The sequence below is a fragment of the Larus michahellis genome, chromosome 1 (assembly GCF_964199755.1).
Source record: "Larus michahellis chromosome 1, bLarMic1.1, whole genome shotgun sequence".
In the NCBI taxonomy this organism is placed as follows: Eukaryota; Metazoa; Chordata; class Aves; order Charadriiformes; family Laridae; genus Larus; species Larus michahellis.
In genome coordinates, this window is record NC_133896.1 from 7,394,585 (window position 1) to 7,419,789 (window position 25,205).

Below are 25,205 nucleotides of genomic sequence, written 5' to 3' on the forward strand. Positions count from 1 at the left end.
CTTCTCTTCTCCAGGCTGAACAGTCACAGCTCTATCAGCCTTTCCTCACATGTGAGGTGCTCCAGTCCCTTCATCATCTTTGTGGCCCTTCGTTGGGTTCTCTCCAATATGTCCATGTCTGTCTTGTACTGAGGAGCCCAGAACTGGACAGGTGTGGCCTCACCAGTGCTGAGTAGAGGGGACCTGCTGTCAATACTTTATCTAATGCAGCCCAGGATACCATTCGCCATCTTTGCAGCAAGGTCAATTTGCTGGCTCATGTTCAACTTGGTGTACACCAGGACCCCCAAGTCCTTTTCTGCTAAGTTCCTTTCCAGCTAGGCGGCCCCCAGAATGTACTGGTGCATGGGGTTGTTCCTCCTCAGGTGCAGGATTTTCCACTTCTCCTTGTTGAACTCCATGAGGTTGCCATCAGCCCACTTCTCTGGTCTGTTGAGGTCCCTCTGGATGGCAGCATGACCCTCTGGTGTATCAGGCACTCCTGCTAGTCTTACTTTCTAAGGGTACCTTCTGCCCCACCATCCCCATCATCAACGAAGACGTTAAACAGGACTGGACCCACTACAGACCCTTGGGGTACGCCGCTAGTTACTGCCCTCCAACTAGACTTTATGCCACTGATCACCACCCCCTGGGCCTGGCCATTCAACCAGTTTTCAGCCCACCTCACTGCTCCTCCAGCCCACACATCAACAGCTTCTTTATGAGCATCTTACGGGAGACAGTGTCGAGGCCTTAGAAGTCCAGGTAGACAATGTCCACCGCTCCCCCCTCATCTGCCAGGCCAGTCACTTCGTTCTAGAAGTCTATCAAGTTGGTCATGCCATGTTTACTACTCCTGATGACTTTCCTGTCCTTCATGTGTTTGGAATAATGGTTCGCAGACAGCTGGAGTCTTCAGATGAAGCTTGCAGATTTTGTTAAAACTTTGTTTCTCTGTAACTCATGCCTTCTTTTGGTCGGTTTTCCAGAGGTGATGATGTTGCTATGCCTTTTGCCAGTCTCATCACAATCCAGCATGGTGTATACACAAGATTAAGCTTTGGTACGTTTCAGAAGAGACTGATTAATAGGGAATTTTGGCAGCCTTTTAATAGGAAATACCAGGATACTGGAATACACTGCTGAAGTCGCTGAAGGGATGGGGGAGCTAGTCTGGACAATCAGATTTAAAGGCCAGCCATACTGACGGACACCTCCACAGGCACCACCTCTGCCGAGGCCGCCTCAGCCTCCGGCAGCGGGGCGGGAAGCGGCGGTCCCCCCCACGGCGCGGGGGCGGTGGCGGCGGCGGGGCCGGCGGTTGGGTGGCCGGCGGGGCGGCGGCCATGGCGGCGGCGGCGGGGAGCGCCGTGCGCTGCGCTCTGTGGCGGGGCGGCCTGAGGCGCTGGTACCGCACCGAGCGGGGCGTCTACGGCTACAAACCACGGAAGGCGGCGAGCGGGCCAGCGGCGGAGCCGCGCGGAGCCGGGGCGAGCGGCAAAGCAGGTCGGACAACCCCCCCCCGCCTCACACACACACACACACACACACACACGCGCACCGGGGTTGCGCTGGGCTGAGGGGAGGAGGGCCGCGCCGCCGGGAGGGGGATGAGGCACGGGGGTCCCCCCCCCGCCGCCCTGAGGGGAGGGAGGCAGGCAGGGGGTCTCCCCGCCGCCGTGAGGGGGGAGGCAGGGTCCCCGCTGCGGCGGGCAGGGCTGTGCTCGGCCGCGGAGCCGGCGGCCCTGCCAGCGCTGAGGGGCCCAAAGTCCGAGGGCGTCGAAAGCGTCGATGTGAGGCGCTTTATGTTTTGTTCCTGTTGCCCCATTGAGCGCCGTCTGGAGCTTCTCCTCGGGGCTCCTGGTGGGCTTTCCCTGCCCTCCGCTCTGCTCCGCCGGTCCCTTGGGTGCCCCGGGCAGCCAGCTGGTGCCTTGTCGAGCTTGAAGTGACTGTGAGTGACCGCAGTTAGCATGGCAACGTGCTCTAGCATTGTTTGACTGCTCATAAAAGCACCTTTTTTTTTATAGTATTGTGCTTGAACTGGCCAAGTACAGATAACTGCTGTAGCAATAACTGTCATGTTTTTAGTGCCGTATTATAGTGCGGAAAAATAAGCAGAAAACTTTCTGGTGTAGGAGTGTCGTCCCTGCATTAACACCTCAGGAGACTCTGGTAGGAATTAAGCCCCTTGCACAGAAACAGGAGTGAAACCTGTTTGTTAGCTCCAGGACACCAAGTCCCGTTACTAAGTATCCTCCTTGTTAAGCAAGTAAAACGCCAGTATATTTTTACGTTACACTTTTAAAATTACTTTTAAATGGCTTTCTTCCTGAGAGTTTTGTGTGAGACGTTAGGGTTTTGTTCTTCTGCTTTAGAACCATGTTTGAACGGGCCAACTTGCATGTATGTAGTAGCTGGAGCAGAGTGCTGGCAGCAGAAATGTGAATATTGGAGAAAAAAATTCATTAAATGGTCTCAGAAATTACATTGTTCTGGAAAATGAAGGACTTCAGACCTGAATACTGTCAGGACTGGGCCTTTGTCAGGGTGCCCTCCCCGTTAAAAATGCATTATAAACTGTTTCATATCATTAATTTGTAGCGGATTCTTGCAATATATTTTATTGGTTTACAGTTTATTGACCTGGTCTGTGGCATGTGCTCGATGACAGCAATGCTGTCTGCACGACCTTTCAGCTGGTCAGGTTTTGCTTATGTCGATAATTTTTTGACCTCAATGAACAATGCCTGAAACAGTGTGCTGCTGGGGTCTGTTGCAAACCATGTTCACGTATTTGAGTTTTTAGTATGTCTGGCTCAGCATGTGCACATGCTGTTGGCTGCTGGCTCCTGCAGACACAGACTTTTTTTTTTTTTAAGTCATAGGACCCAAATTATTGTTAAGACCCTATCTTCCTGTCCTTCCAGCGAGGAACAGGGAGGCACAAGCACTGTGATTTGAGTTGGCTGAGGAAATAAGACTCTGCACACTGGTACCGTGCCATTCTCGAGTTGTGAGAGAATACTCCTGTGTTGGTGCTGTAAGTGGACTGGGTATGAGCACGTGTGTGATACTGTTCTACTTTCTTTTTGTTTTTAGTTGACCATGCTCTTGCTCGTTTAATAACTGCATACGCTGAACATGGCCACAAAGCAGCCAAAATAAACCCGCTGTTTGCTGGACAAGCTGTTATGAACATGGTACCCGAAATCCAAGAGTTGACTGAAGTTCTTCAAGGGCCTCTCGTTACTACAGGTAAGTCTACAGCCTTATCACGGCAAATCAACCGTCTTCATCGTTAATTTGTTAAGAGGCTATGTCTGCTGCAGAAGAGCCGAATATTGAGTGGCAATTCAGTCGGTAATGAACTGTTGGACGGAAAATTAACTTCAGCCTGCTTGTATGTTTGTTGCAGAAATCATCGTGTAATGAGTGGCAACCTTCTAGCGTCTTTGGAAACCATGAAAATTTTTACTTGTTCTTACAATTACTGAGGTTATACATTAATTTCTTGTGTTGCTGTTCTATGATTTAGTGTAATACTTAACACAGTAGCAAAGCTGCCAGAGAGCAGAGGGCAGAAGTCAAGACTTGTCTTTTCTTGTATCTGTTAGACTCTCGCTGTGGCCTTGAACAAAGGAGGATCTCTCTGTATCTTATTTTTTTTCATCTGCAAAACGGGTGATAATTTACCTGTGGTGCAGCTAGGATTGGCACTCATCTCTCTGAGCCACATGATACCGAGTACTGTACTGAGTCACAAAAATAGTGTCTTTGTGTCATTCATGGTAAACTTACTCAGACATTTTGAGCACCTTGCAAATAAGCATGAGACTTTCATATTAATAATACCGAAGTGTGCTTATAAAATAATTTTTTTGAGTTTTGTTTTTAAATGGAGGAAAGGAAGATGACATTAATTTGTATGCTTAAAATGTTAATATAATTGCAAGACAACAGTTTAGGTCTTAGTGCTTCCCCCTTATCCTTCAAAGTGGCTAATAACATTTATTTCCCACCAGGGCTTCTAAACATGGGAAAAGAAGAGGCTTCCCTAGAGGATGTGTTGGCTTACCTTGACCATATATACTGTGGGCATATTTCCATAGAAACAAGCCAGCTTCCAACTTTGGAGGAAAGAGAATGGTTTGCTAAAAGGTTTGAAGAACTAAAACAAGAAGCATTTACACCCGAAGAGAAAAAACACTTGTGCAAACTGATGTTGGAGTCGCAGGTACTTTGTTCACTGTTATTGGATTGTAATAGAGTTGTGGAGTCTATCATGAACCTTTTACCGCTCCAGACATTATTCATGCAGAAAAAGAACAGTCGCTATCCTGAAAGGCTTTGACAGTGTGCATGAGGAAGAAGTACAAGGTTTTGCATGAAAAAGTGCAATACACAAATGCAGGAGTCTCTCTGGAGGTTGTTGCTGAGTTTACTTAGCAGCCATTATTGAAATAAATAGCGATACATTTTTGGTTTGCATTACTACTTTGGAAATATTTCTAGGAAAATATTTCCAGCCAGTTCCAAACTCAAGAGGCTTTTAGAATTAATTAGAATATATATTGTGTGCAATGTATGTTCTCGTAACATACATTCTTTATCATCAGGAGACACAAATGACCCTACAAATCCATGAGTAATCAGTCTTCAAAAGTGAGATTCTCTTAAGATAATAATCTGACAGTTTATATTAAATGTTACTGATGGGAATGCAAGGTTGGGCAGAGCTGCATGGAATTTTGTGCTCTGATGTGGGTGTTCTGTGTTTTCCTTTCATCCTAATGCCGATCTGTTTTACTAGCTTTAAAACATCACGTCTCTCAAAGTTTTGGGTGAACAAAACAGTTGGACTGAAGTGTTAGCCATATAGCATTGGTAAATTTGATGCTTTTCAGCAAAGGAAATTTTGTTCAATGCATTCTGTAAGGAAGTGAAAGATTTAACGTACTTGCAAAATGTATAGAGAAAATTTATTCCACAACTTCTGTACTGTGAAAAATTTTCTTTTTTTGCCCCCCCTTTTCTCCCCGTGTTATCCAGAAGCATGAGAAGGTAGAAGAGCAGGATCTGTGAATGTGTCCCTGTTTCCAGTTTTCCAAGTGGAAGGAGTGTTAAATGTAATATTTACCAATGACTGAACAGAAGCAGATGGCATATTTCGTATTTTTCTTGCCTCTGGCAGTTAGAGGAATTTGACAGTGACACAGGAGGTTGAAATCGGGGCTGTGGTGTATCCCATTTTGATTTCAGTATGACCAGAACTGTATATGTAGAATGTAGAATTTAACCCTGACAGGAAAAAACGCTTCTATGTGGGATTAGTTATGAATACATTATTCCTTAGAACTAAATGTTGCTTAACTAGAAGGTGTTCAGCAGTTGGCTCGGATCTTTGGCTGTGGCTCAGTCTTCCCTTCTCAGTTACAGACTTAATTTATTTTCAGTCTTCAGTTGGAAAACACTACAGACACTTCCAGTGCTTCCAAAACTTTGTCACTTATGAGAGCTGTCTAGGAGAACATGAACGGAGTGAAGTGGGAGGAGTTAGAGGAAAATGGAGTAAATACAGATTCGTTTATTTTCCTTCTCTTAAGCATTCTTCTACCTATGTGCTAAGGACACTGTGCTTCTCTAGCACTTTGCATCTCAGGACAGTTAAGGCTTATACTGTAAAAGAACACCATTCCTTAATTTCTACCTAAAATAGGTAAACTATCAAGGAATTTGTAAGTTGCTCTGGTGTTATATTTCATGCATCTCCTTCCATGCTAGATAGAGAGTTTGGTCCTCAATCCAACATTTTTCTGCTTAAGAGGAGATACAAGCTGATTTCTTTAGTCATCATAGCTTCTGATCTTAGGCTGTGTGGGTTGTGAATGAGTTGAGGCTTCCAAGGGGTATGCTTAGATTTGTATGCCTTAAAGGTACAAACATAAATTATATTTCAATTTTATAAAGAGAAGACTGCTGCTTAAAATAACATAATACTGAAGTTCTCATATTTTTAATAGGAGTTTGATCACTTCTTAGCCACAAAATTTGCCACCGTGAAGCGGTATGGTGGTGAAGGAGCAGAGAGTATGATGGGTTTCTTCCATGAGTTGTTCAAGATGTGTGCGTACAGTGGGGTGACGGATATCATCCTTGGAATGCCTCATCGTGGAAGACTTAATCTTCTCACAGGTTTACTTCAGCTTCCACCTGAGGTAGGAGACTTAGAATCTCACTGAAAGTTGCTTGGTGCCTAATTTATTTTCAATGAAATAAAAACATAGCAGTTTGTTGTGTTGTGAATGCTGAAGCAATGAAATAGTGACCTGTGTGAGTGTGTATTCCCCTTCTGTCAGCACCTCAGCTAGATCTTCACAGGAGACTGTTAAAGAGACCTCTAATGAAAGGATTTGTGTGCTGTTACCTGAAGCATCCTTGCAATTTCGGGAGTAGGAGAGCACACAGTTCTAAATGTTTTTCTTTCCAAGTGTTAATGAATTGTAAAGGAAATGTAACCAAATTTGTTTCCGTGCAGCTCATGTTCCGTAAGATGCGTGGTTTGAGTGAGTTTCCAGAGAATTCAGCAGCCATCGGGGATGTTCTCTCCCACCTGACATCTTCTGTAGATCTTGACTTCGGTTCCCACAGGCCTGTGCATGTCACCTTGCTCCCTAACCCCTCACACTTAGAAGCAATCAATCCAGTGGCCGTGGGAAAGACACGAGGAAGGCAACAGACCCTGCTCGATGGAGATTACTCCCCAGAGAGCTCTGCACAGCCTGGAGACAAAGTTATTTGCCTGCAGGTATTTTGCTCACAATTTTTAACTTATCTTTGTAAGACTTCCTGGATTAGCATGTGAAGAGAAGTGGTTCTCTTCTTTCAGTGCAGTTGTATCAGTTAGTTTGATAAAGTATTATTGCTTCTTAGATTCGGTCTGTCTCATAATGTTAGATCTTCACCATGTAGTAATGAAACCACTATAACCCTTTAAACAAAGATTCTTCAGGGTAAATGGAACCTCTCTATGCAAGAAAAATTTAACTTTTTGGGTTTTGAAGGGGTAAGTGGAAAGGAGCATTGCATAGTAGAGAAGATCAACATTTAACTCCTAGCTAGGCACCTCCATGTTAGTTAACTGACTCAAAATATTCCCAAAAGAAAAGAAATGTTTCATCTAATGTGAACATAAGTACTTGTGAAGAAATCCGAGAGTTAGATTAAAAAAAAAAAAGGCAAATTTTTACAGTTCTGACCGTTAACTGCTTTCATTCAGCTAATGGAGAACAAAGACATGAAATCAGACACCTCTTCTTTCAGAATCTTGGTTTGGAAGTTTCTCTTTGGGTTTTCTGTTTTCGTAGTGCTTTCTCTCCAGAAAAAGCACTTTCTCTCCAGAAGTGGTGTAGAAACTCTGAATTGAGATTTACTTCGGCATTTGTTCTATTTTCTCACTAACCTGAGTGCCAGAGCTTGAGTACTCGGAATACATGAAGACTATAAAACTCTTCTTGGTTAACTACCGAGGACACTTTTTCGATGTTTAATTGTCCATCTCTGCTGAAAAGTGGCTTATTTTTCACCTTCTTACAGACATTAACTCCACTTCCTGGACATCAGGCAACTATTGGTCTTCATGAATTGAACTGCAATCTTGAGAATAAGGTCTCCCTGAAATAAATTTCACATCTGATGTTCCACAGCCAGGGTCACTGTTCGATAAAACTTGGTGGTGACCTTGCTTTTATGTTCTTTGCTAATGCTGCCAGAAAAAAAAAAAAAAGTGCTAGCAAAAACTGCTCCCAGCTTTCTGCTATAATGAGGAAAATCCTACCTTCCCCACAGGAATTGAATCCTCTGGGGTTTGAGACGCATATGAAGAGTCTTGTGTAGTAGCATAGTCCTCGTGTCTGTAGGCTGCAATGCTTTGGGAGGTATTGAAGGCCATAAAGTTCTTTCAGATGTTCAAGGGTCCCTACTCAAATGGTATCACTGAGATATATGGTCGTCTTAGCAGCAGAAGAAATCAGAAGGGAAAAGAGAAAATCCAATGCTTCCAGAACAAATGTAAGGGGTAGAGTGGAGATGCTGTGTTGTCTCCGTTGCAGTAGTTCACTTTGGTTTTCTGTGATGCCTTTTAAAAAAAGTCGCTATTTTAGAACTGCGTAAAACCCCATGTTGCCATTTCACAGGTTGAGTATACTTCTACTCTCTTCCAGGTGTACTTGCACCTCCAAAAGTCTCTTAAAGCTTGAAAGCGTAATCCCATAACGAGAAAGTAGAACTGTCATCTGGTTTCAGTAAGAAACTACATCGATCTGTGTAGAGATTTTGATCTGTAAAGGATCAAATCTGCATTCTGAGGAAGCTGTGATCATATTCATCAATGGAGAACTATCTCTAGTTTCAAAACATTGAAATGCTAGATGATACTCATTCTAATAGTATTTAGCCTTTTTAGAAACCTGGGTTGGATATCACAGTAGTCTCCCCTCCCCTTCCAAACTTCTGTTTTATTTGCAACATTTATTTGCGGTTTTGAAGTGTCACTGAGAACTTATGTTTTATTTCCATCTGAAAGCTTTTATTTGCTTTTTAAGTGTCTCCATTCAGTTCCTCTTCCACTTTTTTTCCTGTTGTGCCTGTTGTTGTCTCTATTTGGTGAGATGGGAGTAGGCATAAATCACAGTTCACCAGCATTAACTTTCAGCAAAGCTGCTGTGGTGACTGGCTTGCTTTTGTTCAGTGGTCAGTGACTTGCTACTGACTGCTGCAGCTTTGCTATAGCCATGGTATTTGCAGTCACTTGTACGCTGGTGGGTTGATTTTAAGAGGTGATGGGGTCAGTTCCAGGTAGGAGTTACGGAATCACGGAATCTTCAGAGTTGGAAGGGACCTCTAGAGATAATCTAGTCCAACTCCCCTGCTAGAGCAGGATTACCTAAAGCACATCCCTCAGGGCTGCATCCAGGCGGGTCTTGAAAATCTCCGGAGTAGGGGACTCCACAACCTCCCTGGGCAGCCTGTTCCAGTGCTCTGTCACCCTCACTGTAAAGAAGTTTTTCCGTGTATTTGAACGGAACTTCCTATGTTCTAGCTTGTGCCCATTGCCCCTTGTCCTGTCACCAGGAACCACTGAAAAGAGCCTGGCTCCGTCCTCCTTAAACCCACCCTTTAGATACTTGTAAACATTAATCAGGTCCCCCCTCAACCTTCTCTTCTCCAGGCTAAAGAGTCCCAGCTCTTTCAGCCTTTCCTCATAAGGGAGGTGCTCCAGTCCCATAATAGGGCAGTTACATCAGGCAGTTACATCAGGCAGTTACAGACAGATGCTGGCTGCTATGACTTTGTGTTAGTGATAAGACTATATAAACTTTCAAATCATAAAAACAGTAGTCTGAAAGGGGTTAAGAAGTGGATCCAGCTGAAACTGTATCTGTTCTACCTACTCAGTTTAAAGGGTTTTGCTTAATGAGTTACGGTTTTGATTTTGCTGTTCCTCCGGTGTTTTCTAATGAGACTTTTCCATCTTCTTCCCTAATGTAGGTTCATGGCGATGCTGCTTTCTCTGGGCAAGGGATTGTTCCTGAAACACTGACCCTCTCTAATCTACCACATTTCAGAGTTGGTGGGAGCATCCATTTGATTGTTAATAACCAGCTGGGCTATACCACTCCTCCAGAGCGGGGAAGATCATCTCTGTACTGTAGTGACATTGGTATGTATCATTGAATCAGAAGGAAAATTGCCTGTTGTGTCAGAAAGGATTTTTAACTCCAGTGTGAATATATGCTATGCTATGCTATGGGCTTCTTATAGCAAGCATCTATGAACTCTAGGGATTTAGATTAATATATCTCCATTTTCATCATACAGTAGAAATTAAAATTATTATTGATGATTACCTCCTACTAGCAAAAATTCAGATGCTAAAAACAGGCCTTCCCCCATCTGCTTTATGGCAAAGACTAAATATCAAGGGAAAAATCTTGTCACATTTTTACAGGTTTCTTCTTTCCTGGTCAGTGAGGAGGATGGGTGTTACTCATTTGAGCTTCAGGATTTTGCTAGGGAGGGGTCAGGAATGGCTGAAATATCTTTATTTCCCAGAATTTGTGCAGATAAAGTACAAGAGGAGCACTGTTACTGGGAAGATTTGCAGCCAAACTGTCATACAGGAGAGGGTGTTAAGACGTGTGAATTTTGCAGTGTTTGCTTTAACGAAGAGGCCTTTCTGCCTGGAGGAGCAGTGTGTACAATGACTGCTGACAGGGGAGAAGATTGTTTCTGGCCTGTGTGAATTCATAGGAGTGACAGCTTAGGATAAGATGGAAATAAAACTCAGTTTTTGTTTTAAAGAGAAGCGATCAAATAGTTCTCTCCCATTCCTCGTAGACTTGCATCCAGTTTAAAAAGATGTAGGAACCGTGTATAGAAAGCCCTCTGGGAATTTAGCGCTGGTGAAGAAGTTGTGCTCAAACTGTGACAAGTACAACAGGTTGGGCTAATTGCACTTTCTCTCAGGGAAAACTCCTACTCCTTACCCCAGCTCTTATCACAAAGAGCACCTTTTGTAGATTTGTTTTTGTTAAATACACTTCACATGAGTTTTCTGTCATTCTCAGCAGAGTGGGTGTGTGACCGCTTTCTTTGGAAGGGGTTGGGTGTGATTATTGTTGTTATGTTTTGAATCCCTGGGCAGGTAAAATTGTTGGATGTGCGGTTATCCACGTGAATGGGGATGATCCTGAAGAAGTTGTCCGTGCCACACGACTGGCTGTTGAGTACCAACGCCAGTTCCGCAAGGACGTGATAGTAGACCTGTTGTGCTACAGACAGTGGGGCCACAATGAACTTGATGAGCCGTTCTTCACCAACCCCAGCATGTACAAAATCATCAGGTAAGGGTAACGCCACCCGATGGGGGACCCAAAATGTGCTCGTGTCTACACGAACTCAGTATTGCCTGTGACTGTAATAGAAATATCTCTATAACGAGATCATGTGCCGTATCGACAAGTCTTTATGTAGGTGTAGCTATGCTGTCAGCAGCCCTTGACTAAGGTGCGAGTCTGAGAATGACATGTTAATGAAGGTAACCACTAGTGTTGGCTCTTGAACATGCAGCTTGATGCCTCTTGGAGAACAAGCTTGCATATAGCCCTTGGATTTCAAATTCATGATCGCTAGTAATCAGAAAGCAAAGTTGTCTCCTGTGTGCTAGAGGAGAGCGTAGATAATGCGGGAGAATGGGCAGGAAGCCAGCATGACGTTTGTCTTGTCTCATCTGGTCCTGCTGGTTACAGTGGGGACTCATCTTTATGAGCATTTAGATGTATTCAGATTCCATCCTTATCCCCAAATTAAAATACGCATAAAAACTCACTGGCCAATGAATTCTGGTATTTGAAGTGAAGCGTTTATGGAATGGATGGATGGCTTGATTCTCAGCTATACTGAAATCCTCCTGTCAGCTTGTCTGAAGAAAATAGGTGTGATAGCACAGTGTCAGTCTAAGTGGGAGGTTTTTTTGGCTTGTCTTTACCTGTAACTGCCAACTATAGACACACTTTTTTTTTTTTTTTTTTAAGGACTGTAAAGCACATATCTAAGAGAATTGTTACCTTTCTGGAAATGCCAGGAAAGCAATCTTGATGCAAATTAGTATAATGCACCAGGACCTCATTTATCTTAGTTTTCTGTCGTACCTGATAGTATTAAGATGGTATTTCCTTGTGCTGCAGTTTTCAGGCTTAATGGCTGTGAGGTTTGATTCCCTCCCTGACAGATCCCGCAAGAGCATCCCAGACACATACGCAGAACACCTAATAGCTGCTGGGCTCATGACTGAGGCTGAAGTATCTGACATAAGGACGACATACTATTCTAAGCTGAATGATCACCTTGCCAACATGACTTTGTATAGTCCACCTCCTACCAACCTGCAGGCTCACTGGAAAGGCTTTGTTGAGCCTTCTGCAAAAATCACCACTTGGGACACGGGTATGCCTGTACCACTTCTGCAGTTTATTGGAGTCAAGTCTGTAGAGGTGCCTGAAGAACTCCAGATGCACAGCCATCTTCTGAAGACCTACGCACGGGTCAGTAGGGCACAAGGATGCTTTTAGTCCCATTGCTCAAAGATATGACCCGTTACAGGAAAAACTAAACGCAGCAAGACTGCCAGTTGGAGAACAGCATAGTGTTCTCGAGGAGAAGCAGCTTGCTTTCTTTTTTGAAGCTGAGATTATGCCATTTTTCCTCCAGTTCTGAAGACATCCTCTCCCCCAAATCTGACCATAAACTTAATTTTGTTATTTCAACAATATTTTGTTGCAATGAAGAAAAATGCTTACAGAAAATACAGTTCATTATTCTTACAAATAATAGAAACTATTATGATAAATTATTATCATTTATATACTTTATAATGAGTACTTTGTGAGCAAATGAATCAGAAACTTGGTAATAGTGTACACATTTTCTAAAGACAGTAGTGAGTGTTTATGTTTTATACATATAAATACATGCATACACATGTGGCCAAGTTCGACAGTCATTTTTTGATAGCTCATAAGTTTGTGTGCTGTATTTGGATTGGTTTGGGTTTGTGAACGTTTCCCTTTGATGAATGATGACCATGCGCAGGTGCCTGGTTGTCAGCCACAGAGAGGCCCCAAGTCGAATATTTCAGAAGACTGATGTTCTTGTCTTCCCGGCCCAAGGCAAGAACACCCTAGTTGGGTGTGATCATTTGTCTGCAGTTCTGCGGGCCAGAGCAGTGGGGAATTCTAGAGACCGAAATACTTACACCTAGTATCTTTCATCACTGCTAACAGACAAATAAAAAATCTGCTAAGAGCACGCTCTGTGCTGTGATAAGATTTTATTGTTGTCAGACTAAGATCTGAGTTGTCAGTCCACAGTTTATTGAGTGGTACGTGGACACATGGGTCATGCAGCCTTCTTCAGGATGTGCTGAAATCAGACCGTGTATTCCAAACCAACCTAAGCTGGCTGCAGGAATATAGCATTTCTCTCCATAGTGTTATCTTTTTTTCCTAGCTTCTAATACCGATCTGTGCCACCAGAAGAGCTACAGATGGAAAAAGGCAAAATAGTAACGTTTCTGTGTTGTTTACTTTTTAGTCAAGAGTTCAAAAAATGGAGGAAGGAAAAAAGATTGACTGGGCAACAGCTGAAGCTTTAGCGTTTGGTTCCCTGCTGAGCCAAGGTAAGAGGCAACTAGACAGCAGACAATAAAATATTTTTGCTTTGATGTCAATAAAGTATAACATTAGACTTCTTAGGTGTTCCTAAGTATAAAGATTGATATGTATAAATTTAACAACTTACACTTGCGTGGTACTAAGAGAAGGTAAATGTGATTCCTGTATATCACTAGTATTTGTAGATTGAGTACTAAATGTCTTCAAAGAATTGTTGCTCCCTCCCACTCCCCAAAAGCATTTGTGCATAGGGCTGAGCACGTGAGCGATGCAGCTGACATCAGTGGGGCCTCCCAAATACTTTCAGAGTGTGTTTCATGGTACTATTTATTTTTCCTCCTCTCTAGCCTGAATTCGTATTTCCATTTACATATGATAGAGAATGCACATTTTTTTGCAGTTTGCTTCGGTAAATTGAACTGTTTGCCACAAAATAATTCTTGGCTGCAGAGAGGAGGAAAGAAAAATGTCTGAGCATCAATGTGCTTGTGAGTTGGAGCTGCTGCTGGTTAAGAATCTCAGAGCTGATGTTGCTGATGAGGGGAAATCCAAGAAGAGATGTGACGAGAGAAGTAATACTTTAGAACTGAGGAGTTGTTGTCCTGCATGTTTTCTTTTTACGTGACTTGCTAATCTGGTGTTTTGTTTATTGCTTGGCAAGGGTTTAATATCAGACTAAGTGGACAAGATGTTGGCAGAGGAACCTTTAGCCAACGACACGCCATGTTGGTCTGCCAAGAGACAGATGACACCTACATTCCTCTGAATCATATGTCCCCAGACCAGAAAGGTTTCCTAGAGGTAGGTTCAACTTTCTTCAAGTTGTGCTGAAACAGAATACATATTTTAAAGCTGCTGAGACACATTTAGGTAGCCTGTACGTTCTGGCAAACCCCAGATACAGAGACATAAAACTGTCAGGGCACCCCCATTCTTTGTAGTTACCCTCTGTACAAATTTAACGTGGGGTTTTGCTTTTTCTTGAGAGATCAGCTATTATTCTTTTCCCTTCCCTTTTTCAAAAGCCAAAAAAAAAAGAGGTGACCATCAATTGCCTTTAGGAGTGCATGTCCTCAGTGTGCCCAGCACTGATGTGCCTGGTTCCAAAGGTTCTTAACCCTGGGTTGTCTTCTTCCTCACCCACCCCTCCCAACAATTTCCTTTTGTTAGGTGAGTAACAGTCCCTTGTCTGAAGAAGCTGTGCTTGGTTTTGAATATGGAATGAGTATTGAGAGCCCTAAGTTACTGCCAATTTGGGAAGCTCAATTTGGAGACTTCTTTAATGGAGCCCAGATAATATTTGACACTTTCATCTCTGGAGGTGAGTGTACAAGGAGCTAGTGTATTTAAAAATGAATCATTTGTACTAAGCACATTTTTAGAAAATTGTTCATCTTTAAAGTTAAAAGGGCAATCTGTTGAGAAAAGAATTCTCTTTTCTCAAGAAGTCTTGTGAGCTTGCCTGTGTGGTCCTGGCTTCTCTGCAGCTTTCCTGTGAAGACGGTCCACCTAAAATAAGACACCCCATCCTTAGCAGAAGACAGTCATTCCAAAAGGACAGTTGATTGTATCAATGGCCTTTCTTCCCTCCCGCCCCCATTTATTTTACTGTGTGTGTATATAGTTGATAGCTTTTTAGGCTGTAGCTTTCCTTCATGAGGCATTTGAATAATTCCTGAAGCAATACAGAAGGAAAATAGTGATTATTTAAAACAAACGAAAAGCCTTACAACTAGCCTCTAAGTTTGACTGGAGCATGTTTTCTGAGCGCACAGATAAGACCTCTTTGAGCTGGAACATGCTGAGAAAATGCTAAGGTGGATCATTTTAGAGTGGTGTTCCTTGTACGTAAGTGTCCACAGTTTTGTCATCTAGCCTCAGTTAGGCCTCTGCACTCCCTCTGTAATCATAGATGGAAATTCCGAGGCCCTCTTATCCCACCCATTCTCAACATGTTTTTGAGGCCAGGATGAATTACCTCCTGGATTTGACTCTAATCTCTTAAATAGTGCAGGAGGTTTGGCAGAGCTCAGGGGAACCAGCCTGTGGCTAGCACTGCTGTGTTAGCTAGGACTGGCTCACAGAATGCTGCCTGGGTCACACCTGCTGAGGACCAAATGAGCAAGGTACGCAGAAAATAAGCAATTAATTATGATTAGGGGTTTGCTCACTGAAGGAGCAAACCTTTGAGGACTTCTTTTAGTCAGGAGGACAACTCCATTCAGAGGATTTAAGTTTTAAAATCTTCACCATTGTCACATGCTCTGCATGGAGGCTTAAGTCTTTTGGAAGCCCAAAGTTACATGATGATTTCAGAAACTTCAGATCATCTTATGCATGCTGTTTCACTATTGTGAATCTCATGGCAAAATGCCAGCAGCATGTTTCAGGCTTGTATTTAATGATGAGGAAATTAACTATTCTTTTTTCCTGAGTAGTTTGTGCAAAGTAATATGTGTTTCATGACTTTGTGTTCTGTGGAAGTCATTCTTTCCCTCCTCCTCACTGTGTGTTTTTAGGTGAGGCTAAATGGCTTCTGCAGAGTGGCATAGTAATTCTTCTTCCCCATGGCTATGATGGTGCAGGCCCTGAGCACTCGTCCTGCCGGATGGAACGGTTCTTACAGGTACCTCGCCACACCTTCAGATTCACATATCCCCCATCGTAGCACTGGCAACCAATGCTCTGGGAGTCTTGCCACAAAATGCCCTATTCCTGGTGTACCTGCTAGTGACACCAGAAGGTGGAGACATACCAGGATCCATACCATCATGATGAGATTGGAACGGGCTGGTCTGAAAGTGGAGGAAGAAAGGGGACTTCAATGAGAAGGTGTAGGTCTAGAAGTGGTGAGGAAACAGTTCTGGTTTAAATGCTGCCACAGCAGCTCTGGTGTAAGACTCTGAACCTTGTAATAAATGCTTGCTGTTCCTATTGCATCTCTGTCACCTGCCCAAGTGGGTGTGTGGTAACACGAAATTTCCTAACATGAGATTTGCGTAGTGCTTGCAGAGGCCCTGTGCCCTCTGCAAACACCTCTAGTGGGACGTGCTTCAGTACTGCTGTCTTTTTTCTGATTGCTGCCCTTCGTCATTGTCACTGTACCACAGAATGAGTCCAGTGGCAAGACAGACTTGCTGAATTGCAAACAGCAGACCTGTGATGAGCACTTACAGAAAACATTTTGGCATCAAAACCAGGTAGCCACCCTTTAGAGAAAACCACTTGCAGATCTGTCCACTAGGCACAGACCGTACAAACGGAACAGTGGATGCTATTAAATACCAGTTAGTAAATCTGTGGCATGATTTTACAAAAAAAAAATCCACCGTTGTGCCCTTGTGACTGTAGTAAGTAAGTGAAAGCCTTTTCATCTGAGTAATGGCTTATAGAAGAGTTTGCAGCATGTTTAGAGGGATGCTGCCACTCTGATGGAGAAGTCATGCCCTCTCCACTGTTAGGAAAACTGTCATGCCCTGGTAACAGTGGGCTAGAAGGAGGCAGTGCAGATATAATCTTACCAGTTAAATGCTAAAGCCATTTCTTCTCTGACGTTGTTCTTCCCTGCAATCAATGTCTGAATTGGGATATTTGCTCTTCTATTCTTACACTAGTCAGCATGCCTTATGTGCCTGGATTTTCTTGCATATTTGGCTCACTGCTTGCTTCTTGACAAGCTATTGCTGTGTTCCCCTTATATAGATGTGTGACAGCTCAGAAGAGGGAGTCGATGGGGACCAGGTGAACATGTCAGTTGTGCATCCCACCACCCCAGCACAGTATTTCCATTTACTCCGGCGGCAAATGGTCCGAAACTTCAGGAAACCTCTCATTGTTGTTTCTCCCAAAGTGTTACTCAGGCTGCCCGTAAGCTGAAAATGTTGTTTTCCTTTTTCTTTTTTCCCCCTCCTTGTCTCTGCTCTTTTCCCCTTTCTCTTTGTTCTTCCTCTGTGTTCTCCAGTCTCTGTTTTGGGGTCAAATCAATGGGGTTTTGCCTTTTGGGGCTTTACAGGTTGAGGATTAAAGCTGGATGGAGGTGAGCTAGAAGTAGCGTTGATTCTAGGTCTGGTGGTGTTCTTGGGGAATCTTATCATCCCACCTTTCATTGGTGGGAATGGGAGGGAGAGGGAAGGTTGTGTCTTTTTTACTTATCAAAAGCCTGTCTCAGTATCCTTTTCCCAACTCTGTCCTGAGGGAAAAGGCAGCAAGATTTGGTAACTTCCAGCTCTTCCCCCATGTAGGCTGCTGTATCAAGTTTTGAAGAAATGGCCCCAAGGACAACATTCAAGCCTGTAATTGGTGACTCGTCCGTAGACCCTAAAAGGTAGCTCTACTTTCATAGAGGAGAAGCTCAGAAAGAATGTCCTGTCCCTTTCTCCTACCTAACAGATGAAGTTTGAGGTGATATGAAAGAGTTGACTTTGGGGGTAATATGTTGTTTTATGATGGGTGACTTAGTTTTACCTGTTTCTCCCATTTTCCTGTGCTTACTTGTCGGCAGATACATCTGTCCGCGCTGTAAAGCGTTCAGGCTTTCAGCCCTTGCCCCCACAGGGAGGCTGTGACTGTGGTGACTGATCTCATGGGTGCTGTTCTGTGCTATGCCCATTAGCTAACGGTGGGAGCGGTCGTTACGTGAAGAGACACAGAATTTTTTGTTCTGGTGTTGGAACACCTGAGCCGACGAAATTAAGTTAGGGCAATAATAAATTGTGTGTGTATATCTCCCTCCCTTCAGATACTGTAGAGAATCCTGTTCATAAAGGGTAATTCTGGCCTTCATTTTTTTTCCCTTCTAAGGTTCTTATCTGGTCCATGTCCCAAGTAGTACCAAGTCTGACAGCATCCCTGATGTTGGTATCTTGTTTTTTTTTTTTTAAGTGGGATGGTGAGGCACAAAGGGTGAGGTTTATCTCCTTGCCTTTGTCCAGTAAGGTTAGGCAGCCAAGACCTCTCTGACTGCTGGAGGGTATTGTATATCTCCATTCCTCTTTGGCATGGGAGAGCATTGTCCTCTGGAGGTACTTCTCCTCTCTGGTTTATTCTCTATGGAGAGCACACAGATGACTAGCTTTGACTAGGTGTTTAATTTTTAGATAGTTAAAGCTAAGAGAGGTGAATCCCATTGTAAGATAACTTTCCCAGGACTACCGAAGCAGCAGGACCCCTGGGCTCTGGCATACTGTGCCCAAAGGTTAGTTTGCTGACTGTTGGAGGGAAGGGAAGGCAAAGAAGAGAAAAGATGGTCTAGGGTAGCAATTTAGCTTCATAAAGTTGTCTTTAAAGTTTCGCTGGTTGTTTTTGCTTAAAGTGTGAAACTGTTCTGCATAGAGTTTCTCTAAAACACTAAACTTGGAAACATTCCTATTTTTCTTCAGTGTCACCCAAGTGGTGCTTTGTTCTGGTAAGCATTACTATGCTTTGGTGAAGCAGAGAGAGACACTAGGAGAGAAACAGCACAACACAGCTATTCTGAGGCTTGAAGAACTCTGTCCTTTCCCCTTGGAAGCTCTACAGCAAGAGTTGAGCAAATACAGCCGTGCCAAAGGTCAGCCAGACTTTTACCTTTGTGTTTCTAGACTCTTTGAAGTACTGAACTAAATCTGTTGTCTGTCTTTTAGGATGAAGAGTTGTAGCACGTTTTCCCTCTTTGCACTTCCCCCTTTACATCTGATGTTTCTGGAGTGGGATAATAACAAATGTTGACTGCTTGTGCTAGAAGAACTTGTCTCTCTGCTATTGTTAGCTTCCATATATCTACTAAAAATCAGAGTGAACTATTTGTGGCATTTTTTTTGCATTGGTCTTTGCAGTTCAGTCCTTTAAGTAGCTTTTGAAAATGGCAGTAGAAAAGCGAATATACCCACAGCATACCCTAATGGTGGACATACTTTTAGTTTGACTTCAGCAAGCTGTGAGCTGCAAGCGAATTCAATCTGGCAAGCCTTCATTTCAGATAGGGCCAAGACAAAAAAGGCAGAGGTGCTACAAAAGAAAAAAACTGGTTTTCTTGAGCTGATGAAAAGATAAATATGTGCATTTGTAATGTAGCCTTATCCTTCCTTTAGTCTTCATCTGGAGTCAGGAAGAACCACAGAACATGGGTCCATGGTCCTTTGTGTCACCACGGTTTGAAAAGCAGGTGGGGATTAAGGTAAGATGTCTCTATGGTGCTCTAGTCTTTAAAATGAAGTTTGAAGTTCTCCTTGAATGAAAAATCATGTGATGCTTACACAAAAAACTAATCCTGATGCCTAAAACAAATGTGTGTTCTAATTTAAGCTACTTATGCTCTTTGTAGCACCATTTAGTGGTGATGAGCAGGGCTGGAGATATCTTCTACCCAATGTCTTATCTAAGTAGACAGGATGGTGAAAGGTCCCAGATAGGAAACAACATGCTTGAAGTGAGTAGGAGGAGACTCCAAAGCTGCTGTTTGCTCTGGCAGATTATGCACTATAATGTTCTTGGAGCCGTCGTCTTTGGAAGATGGAGGGTAACTTCCTGCATTACTTGCAGCTGGGACTACCCAGTATCTGACAGTAGATACCACCATGGCATCAGAGGACCTCAAGATGCAATCCTATGTTTGTATTTCATTAACCATTTTCTCCTGACTCAAATTTCAGCTCCGTCTTGTGAGCAGACCTCCTTTACCAGCCCCAGCAGTTGGCATTGGAACCCTACACCACCAGCAGCAGGAAGACATTCTTACCAACACATTTATCTAAGTTTTCAACGGATGGAGAACTCAGGCTGCCAGTCATGTTCAGTGCCTCCTCCTATGAAGAACAACAAAAGCCAGACCCTTAAGACTCTAGTTCTCCAAAACAGGGAAAAAAGAATGGAACAGCTTCTGTAATGATGAAGCAGTTTTTTGATGTAGGGGAATACTTAAAGATGAGAGGTGCTGCCTGTTACTCTACGTACTTCTTTTTCTCTTGCAGTATTTTCTACAAAACATCTTTTTAAAGTTAAAAAAAAAAAAAATCCAGTCCAGGGGGCAGATCGGTGAGGTGGCTATAAAATACCTTCTATCACCTTGCATATCTGCACTTGGCAGTTCCCTGAGATGGTACATGCGTGGAAACAGTTTGTCTCCACAGAAGTGTTAGTCTGTTTGGTTGAATAAATGCTTCCCCCTGCCTGGGAATGAGACATTTCTACAGCAGTGTGTTGTGGGTTTTTTAATTTATTATCCTATGGGCCAGGAATGAAATTTGTTGCAGCTGTTGGTGCTCTTCTCAACACATGAGTTGTTAAAGCAGGATTCCTTGGGGGCAGGATGGCTCCTGAAGACTTCAGGCACCACTGTTTCTCTCTCACAAAGTGGTGCTTTCACATCAAGCTTGCAGGGTGGAAGGCATGCTGCAGGGACTGTGCCATATTTTAGAACCGTATTTTGCAGAGACCAAACCAGTTTTCAGAGGCTAGCCTGAAGAGTGACACTACCTCCTACCTGGGAAACAACTTCTCAGTGTCCTCCTTCTGGTTTGTTGTTTTGTTATAGCTTTTTTTTTTTTCTAACCCCAAGATTGTGCTGTTAAATTGGTCCCTTGGTTTAGTCTGTGTTGGCAAGGAATGTGTAACTTCTCACTAGTAAAGCCAAAGGGAAGTGCATTTAAGAAACCATCTCTTTTCCAGTCCCAGGCTGCTGTGCTGTTTCACCAGTTCTCAGGACTGTGACCTGTTTTTGAGGTCTCACTTCTGCTCAGTTTCTTCTTTCAGTGTTCCGTTGTTCCCATACAGAATCTTGCTCATGCTGGAGCATGAGCTGGAGTTGTGACCAAGTAAGAGCAATGCAAAGAGAGTCCAAAACTGTGGCAAGCTAAACAGAAAAGTGCAGTAGGGCAGGATGCAAGGAGTTTGAGGGAAAACTTGCTGAAAGGTGTAAGAGTGAGGCCTCTTTCGAATACACCAGAAGCTGGAAAGGTAAGAGGCAGGAGAACTAGGAGGCTGAAGTGACTTAGCAAAAAAATCTGCTGTAGCAAAAAACCCCAAACGTCATGGCTTTTTTGGGTTTTGTTTCTCATCTGGAGGCCTGCTGGGAGCTTCCTGAGCAACTCTTCTCTGCAGTGTAGGTACCACAGACTTTGTCTTGACAAGATACGTTAATAAAACAGGTTATAGGAGAAATCAATGAAAGGAGCAGCAGCAAATGACAAAACAGGAAGGTAATCATCCAGGTTTTCTGAAGGAGCTCAAACAGATACAGCTATTCAAGCCATTTGAAGAAGTTCTCAAAATGCACCTTTGCTCCAGCAACAAGACAAGGTGTGCAAGAGAGGACAGTGATTAAAAGGAGTTTGGCTTTAACCCTCACAAGCACGAAGTCTTCCCCTTCTTGCAGCTTCTCCTGAGGGCCCTGAGAGGACTTCTCCTGAATCCCATCTTCTCCTTCCTCCAAGAGCAGTTCTTCCCGCCCCCCCCAGCATGTGGGAGCTCTGCATCCTATTTAGAGGACTACTCTTTAAGTGTAGAGCTCTATAAGGGATGTGCGAGGGCCGCCTAAAGGCTCTGTTACACCACTGCTCTTGCCCTTCTGCTTGTGTGACTTTTTTAACTTCATGTGTTCAGAAGAAATGTGAAAAAAGCCCTTTGCCCTCCACTCCCAACTGCTGAGGCATTTCTGTAGCCACACGCTCTGTACCCCAGCAGTCAGCCTGACCGGAAAGCCCTGGCAGTGCCTGAGGGAAGGTTTCAGCACAGCTGTCATCTGTGGACAGGAAAGAAATGGGTCTTTATTGGGAAGCAAAGGATAAACGACCAAAACATTGAGGTTAAGCAGGAGAATAATGAAGCCAGATGGCAGAGGGAGGTAAAATCTGCCCAGGCAGACACCAGTGTCGACTGTCCCCCTGCTACCCCAATGGCAGCTCTGCCATCGTTACAGGATTTTTCCCAGTGTTTTTAGTTTTCTGGTCTAGTTGTCAGTGAGAAGTTGGCACCTCCCTACTCCTCTCAGAGTTATCTGGGGGAGCATGCTTGAATGAACCAAACCCACCACGAGCCAAAGACCTTTTTGAAAAGAAACAAAGTGAGGTTTAACCAAATCCAGCCCTTCCAGACAGAAAGTCCTGGTACGTGAGAAAGGGCAGATCACAGGCAGGGTGTGTATTCACCTGGGGAAACAGCTCCCAAAAGCAGCTCTGAAGCATACTTTGGTGTTTTACCCTAATTACTTCACACATTAATTATGACACAGAAGTAATCCCTGTAATCTGTTCTGTAGTCTGTTATTACATAACTTCTTTAGCACATCCATCACAGTGACAAGAAATCATGTTTCTTCCACTGTACTCTAGCAAACTTCACAACTTCTTATGCATTCTGAATAGTTTCATCTAATCAAGACATATTCCAGTTTAAGTTTCTGCTCTTGAGATTTCCAAGGATTTCTTGCCATGGTCCCTGGGCAGTAGACTCTTCAAGGTAGAAATCATCTTTGCTGAGAATGGCTGGAGCTTTGCCTGTCCCTTACTTCTTGCTGTTTTTAACCATGAATATTATCTAATAACAGCAGCTGCTTTTTCACATGGTGACATTTTGTTTGGGTATAATATAATATACTTCAGTGTGCTGAGACGTTTTGCCCAACAGGCACTTATGTCAGGCCGGGTAGTTTTTGTACAATTTATCTCCTGATACTCTGCCCACAAAGAACCTTTCCATCGATAACTAGAAAAAGGAGGCCAAAGAGTAACATTGCTTTGGCTGCAGCTGTAGATAAGAAAGCTGTAGAGCACGATCATCATCCTTGATTCAAAGCTGCATAACATTACATAAACCTACATTTTTTCCATTATGACAATACACGAGGGAAGTACAGACCGAGTATTTTCCCATGGCCAGAGCCTGACCCTGTTCTGCACCACTTGCACGCAGGCTCCGCAGGTTTGGTTATCTAACCAAGTAAAGGACGCTGGAGCATTCAGAGCCTGCTTTATCCTCCTCGTGGGAGACACAGCTATTTCTGTAGTACTGCTCGGCTAAATGCCCCCAGCCCAGCGTTGCTGTGCCACTGAGCCCCCCAGGGAAGCCGGGGTAAGGAAGGGAGGGCTTCAGCACTGCTGGTTGCCTGCAGAACACTGCTCTTCTGTGATGGCTAACGGCTACCAGGAGGAAGACAAAGCACTTGCTGAGTTAGGAGTGAACACTGTTTCTCCAACCAATTTTGCTGAGTTAGGAGTTAACACCGTTTTCTTCCACCAAACAAGGCTGTTTTCTGTCTGTGAGCCGTGCTGCGCTCTGCGTGCAGGCTTGGCTCTCTCTGCGTGAGTGCTGGATTCCTTTTGCAAAAAAGCATTTTGGAAAAGAGAAGCAGAAATTGTGAAAGCCCCAGATGAAAGTGCTGCTTGACAATGGGAGGAAGTTTCCTGGGTGTGCAGGAAATTTAATTAAAACAGTATACAAGTTGGGTGAGTGTGTAACAGAGCAGGTTCCCTGTTCTTGGACAGAAGAATGTTCTGGGTCATTAACACAAGCAGAAGTGAAGCTTTATGTGCTGTCAGACAGCAAAAAAGCTCACTAGAAAGAGAGGAAGTGTTACAGCACCTGTGCATTGTAGTGTGTGTGCTGAGATGCAGAGGTAAAGACAGAAGTTATGGATGAATGTTCAAGATTTTCAGAAGTGCAGGATTAGAAGAAAAAAAGTAAAGACACTGAAGGAAAGAGATGTTAGGTTGAGAAGTTCATTAAAGACAGCAGCTACTCTTGGTGACAGGAAGAATGTAAAACAAGTATTTTAGTAACAGTGATGGTATTTTAGATTTGTAAAAAAATCTAGCCTGAACTGTGAAGGCACAAAGTTTTGAAATTTTAGTATTCATTTGGAATGAGCAAAGAAAACAATACTGCATTTTTGATTTTTTTACTTCCATCACAGGGAATGCGTTCACAGGTGACACAGTAACATTTCTTCAGCACACTCCAAGCAGTGCATCTGTGTTAGTATGGAGTGAAGAAACCTGGACCTTTTAGCAATCATCAAAACATGGCCCAACAACTGATAGATAGGAATGTTTGCTATAAGCTATCAAGACATGTAATTTAAGGAACTTTTAAGATAAATATGGCTAAAAATCTGAACAAAAGGTAATTACAAGAAACTTCCTGAAGCTCAGTTATTAATTTGTAGATTACAATCTACAAGCAAGATGCTAGGCCATTTAATTATGGGCATTTATCAGACTATTAAGGAACTATAGGTGAAACTAATTGCTATAGGGTAACTCATTAGTATTTGTAAAATTATATCATAGAATAATGGAATGGTTTAGGCTGGAAGGGACCTTAAAGATCATCTAGTTCCAAGCCCCTGTCATAGGCAGGGACTGGAAGAAAAAGCCTTTCCCAGTAAGTGATTTCAGATTGAGGAAAGCTCTTAACAAAATTCTTTAAAAATATTGTAGCAATTGGTTTGGTTAAGACGATTTCTTCTCAGGGAATGCAGAATAATCCAACAAGGTTGGGGAGGAGCCGTAATCATTCATAATTTATATTCTTGGTAACTGAGCCTAAAACACCTGTCATGTTGTTGAGGAAGAAGACAAGCCCATGCATAGGATGAGTTAACTCAGGATGAATAGTTTTAAATTATCATATATAAGTTCTGCAATAAATCGTGATAACCCTCATTTTACAGACCATTGTAACAAAAGAGCTCTGAAGAAGGTTTGATATCCATTTCGGTGACACCTATTCCCAGTCCAGGCGCTCTGTCAGGTTCACTTCACCCACACACGCGTGCTTTTAACAAACTGCCCGTGAAATACCTCATTACCCGTGAAATTATCCCACCCCACTCATCAGTACGGATTGGCGTACCGGTACCAAACCGCTAACTCTGTGCTCTTCCACGCGAGGAGGTATTCCCCCTCCTTTCACACAAAAAATATCAAAGAATGAGTTTTAGCGGTGTCGGTGGGTGGGATGGAATCGCTCAGGCGGTGCTATGGCGGCCCCTGGGCGGGAACAGCCCCCTCACAGCGCGCA

The 25,205-nt window shown here is 43.4% G+C and overlaps 1 protein-coding gene across 1 annotated transcript; it reads left to right on the forward strand.

The window, feature by feature from the left end:
• Nucleotides 1–1,285: 1,285 nt before the first annotated feature.
• On the forward strand, nt 1,286–20,382 carry DHTKD1 (dehydrogenase E1 and transketolase domain containing 1). The gene is made up of 17 exons (XM_074573287.1): nt 1,286–1,488; nt 3,082–3,237; nt 4,005–4,216; nt 6,003–6,197; nt 6,518–6,787; nt 9,529–9,700; nt 10,685–10,883; nt 11,771–12,083; nt 13,132–13,216; nt 13,873–14,012; nt 14,382–14,532; nt 15,731–15,837; nt 16,914–17,078; nt 17,453–17,535; nt 18,590–18,759; nt 19,280–19,365; nt 19,841–20,382. The coding sequence occupies exons 1-17, from the start codon at nt 1,329–1,331 to the stop codon at nt 19,940–19,942; spliced, it is 2,766 nt and encodes a 921-aa protein (XP_074429388.1). The 5' UTR covers nt 1,286–1,328; the 3' UTR covers nt 19,943–20,382.
• The last annotated feature ends 4,823 nt before the right edge of the window (nt 20,383–25,205 follow it).

Excerpts from the sequence above, each read along its gene's own strand:
- DHTKD1 (XM_074573287.1), top strand. The coding sequence starts at position 1,329 with ATGGCGGCGGCGGCGGGGAGCGCCGTGCGCTGCGCTCTGTGGCGGGGC. Across the intron at positions 6,788-9,528 it reads ACAAAGTTATTTGCCTGCAG|GTTCATGGCGATGCTGCTTT; the intron begins GTATTTTGCTCA and ends TCCCTAATGTAG. Across the intron at positions 17,536-18,589 it reads TCGTCCGTAGACCCTAAAAG|TGTCACCCAAGTGGTGCTTT; the intron begins GTAGCTCTACTT and ends ATTTTTCTTCAG.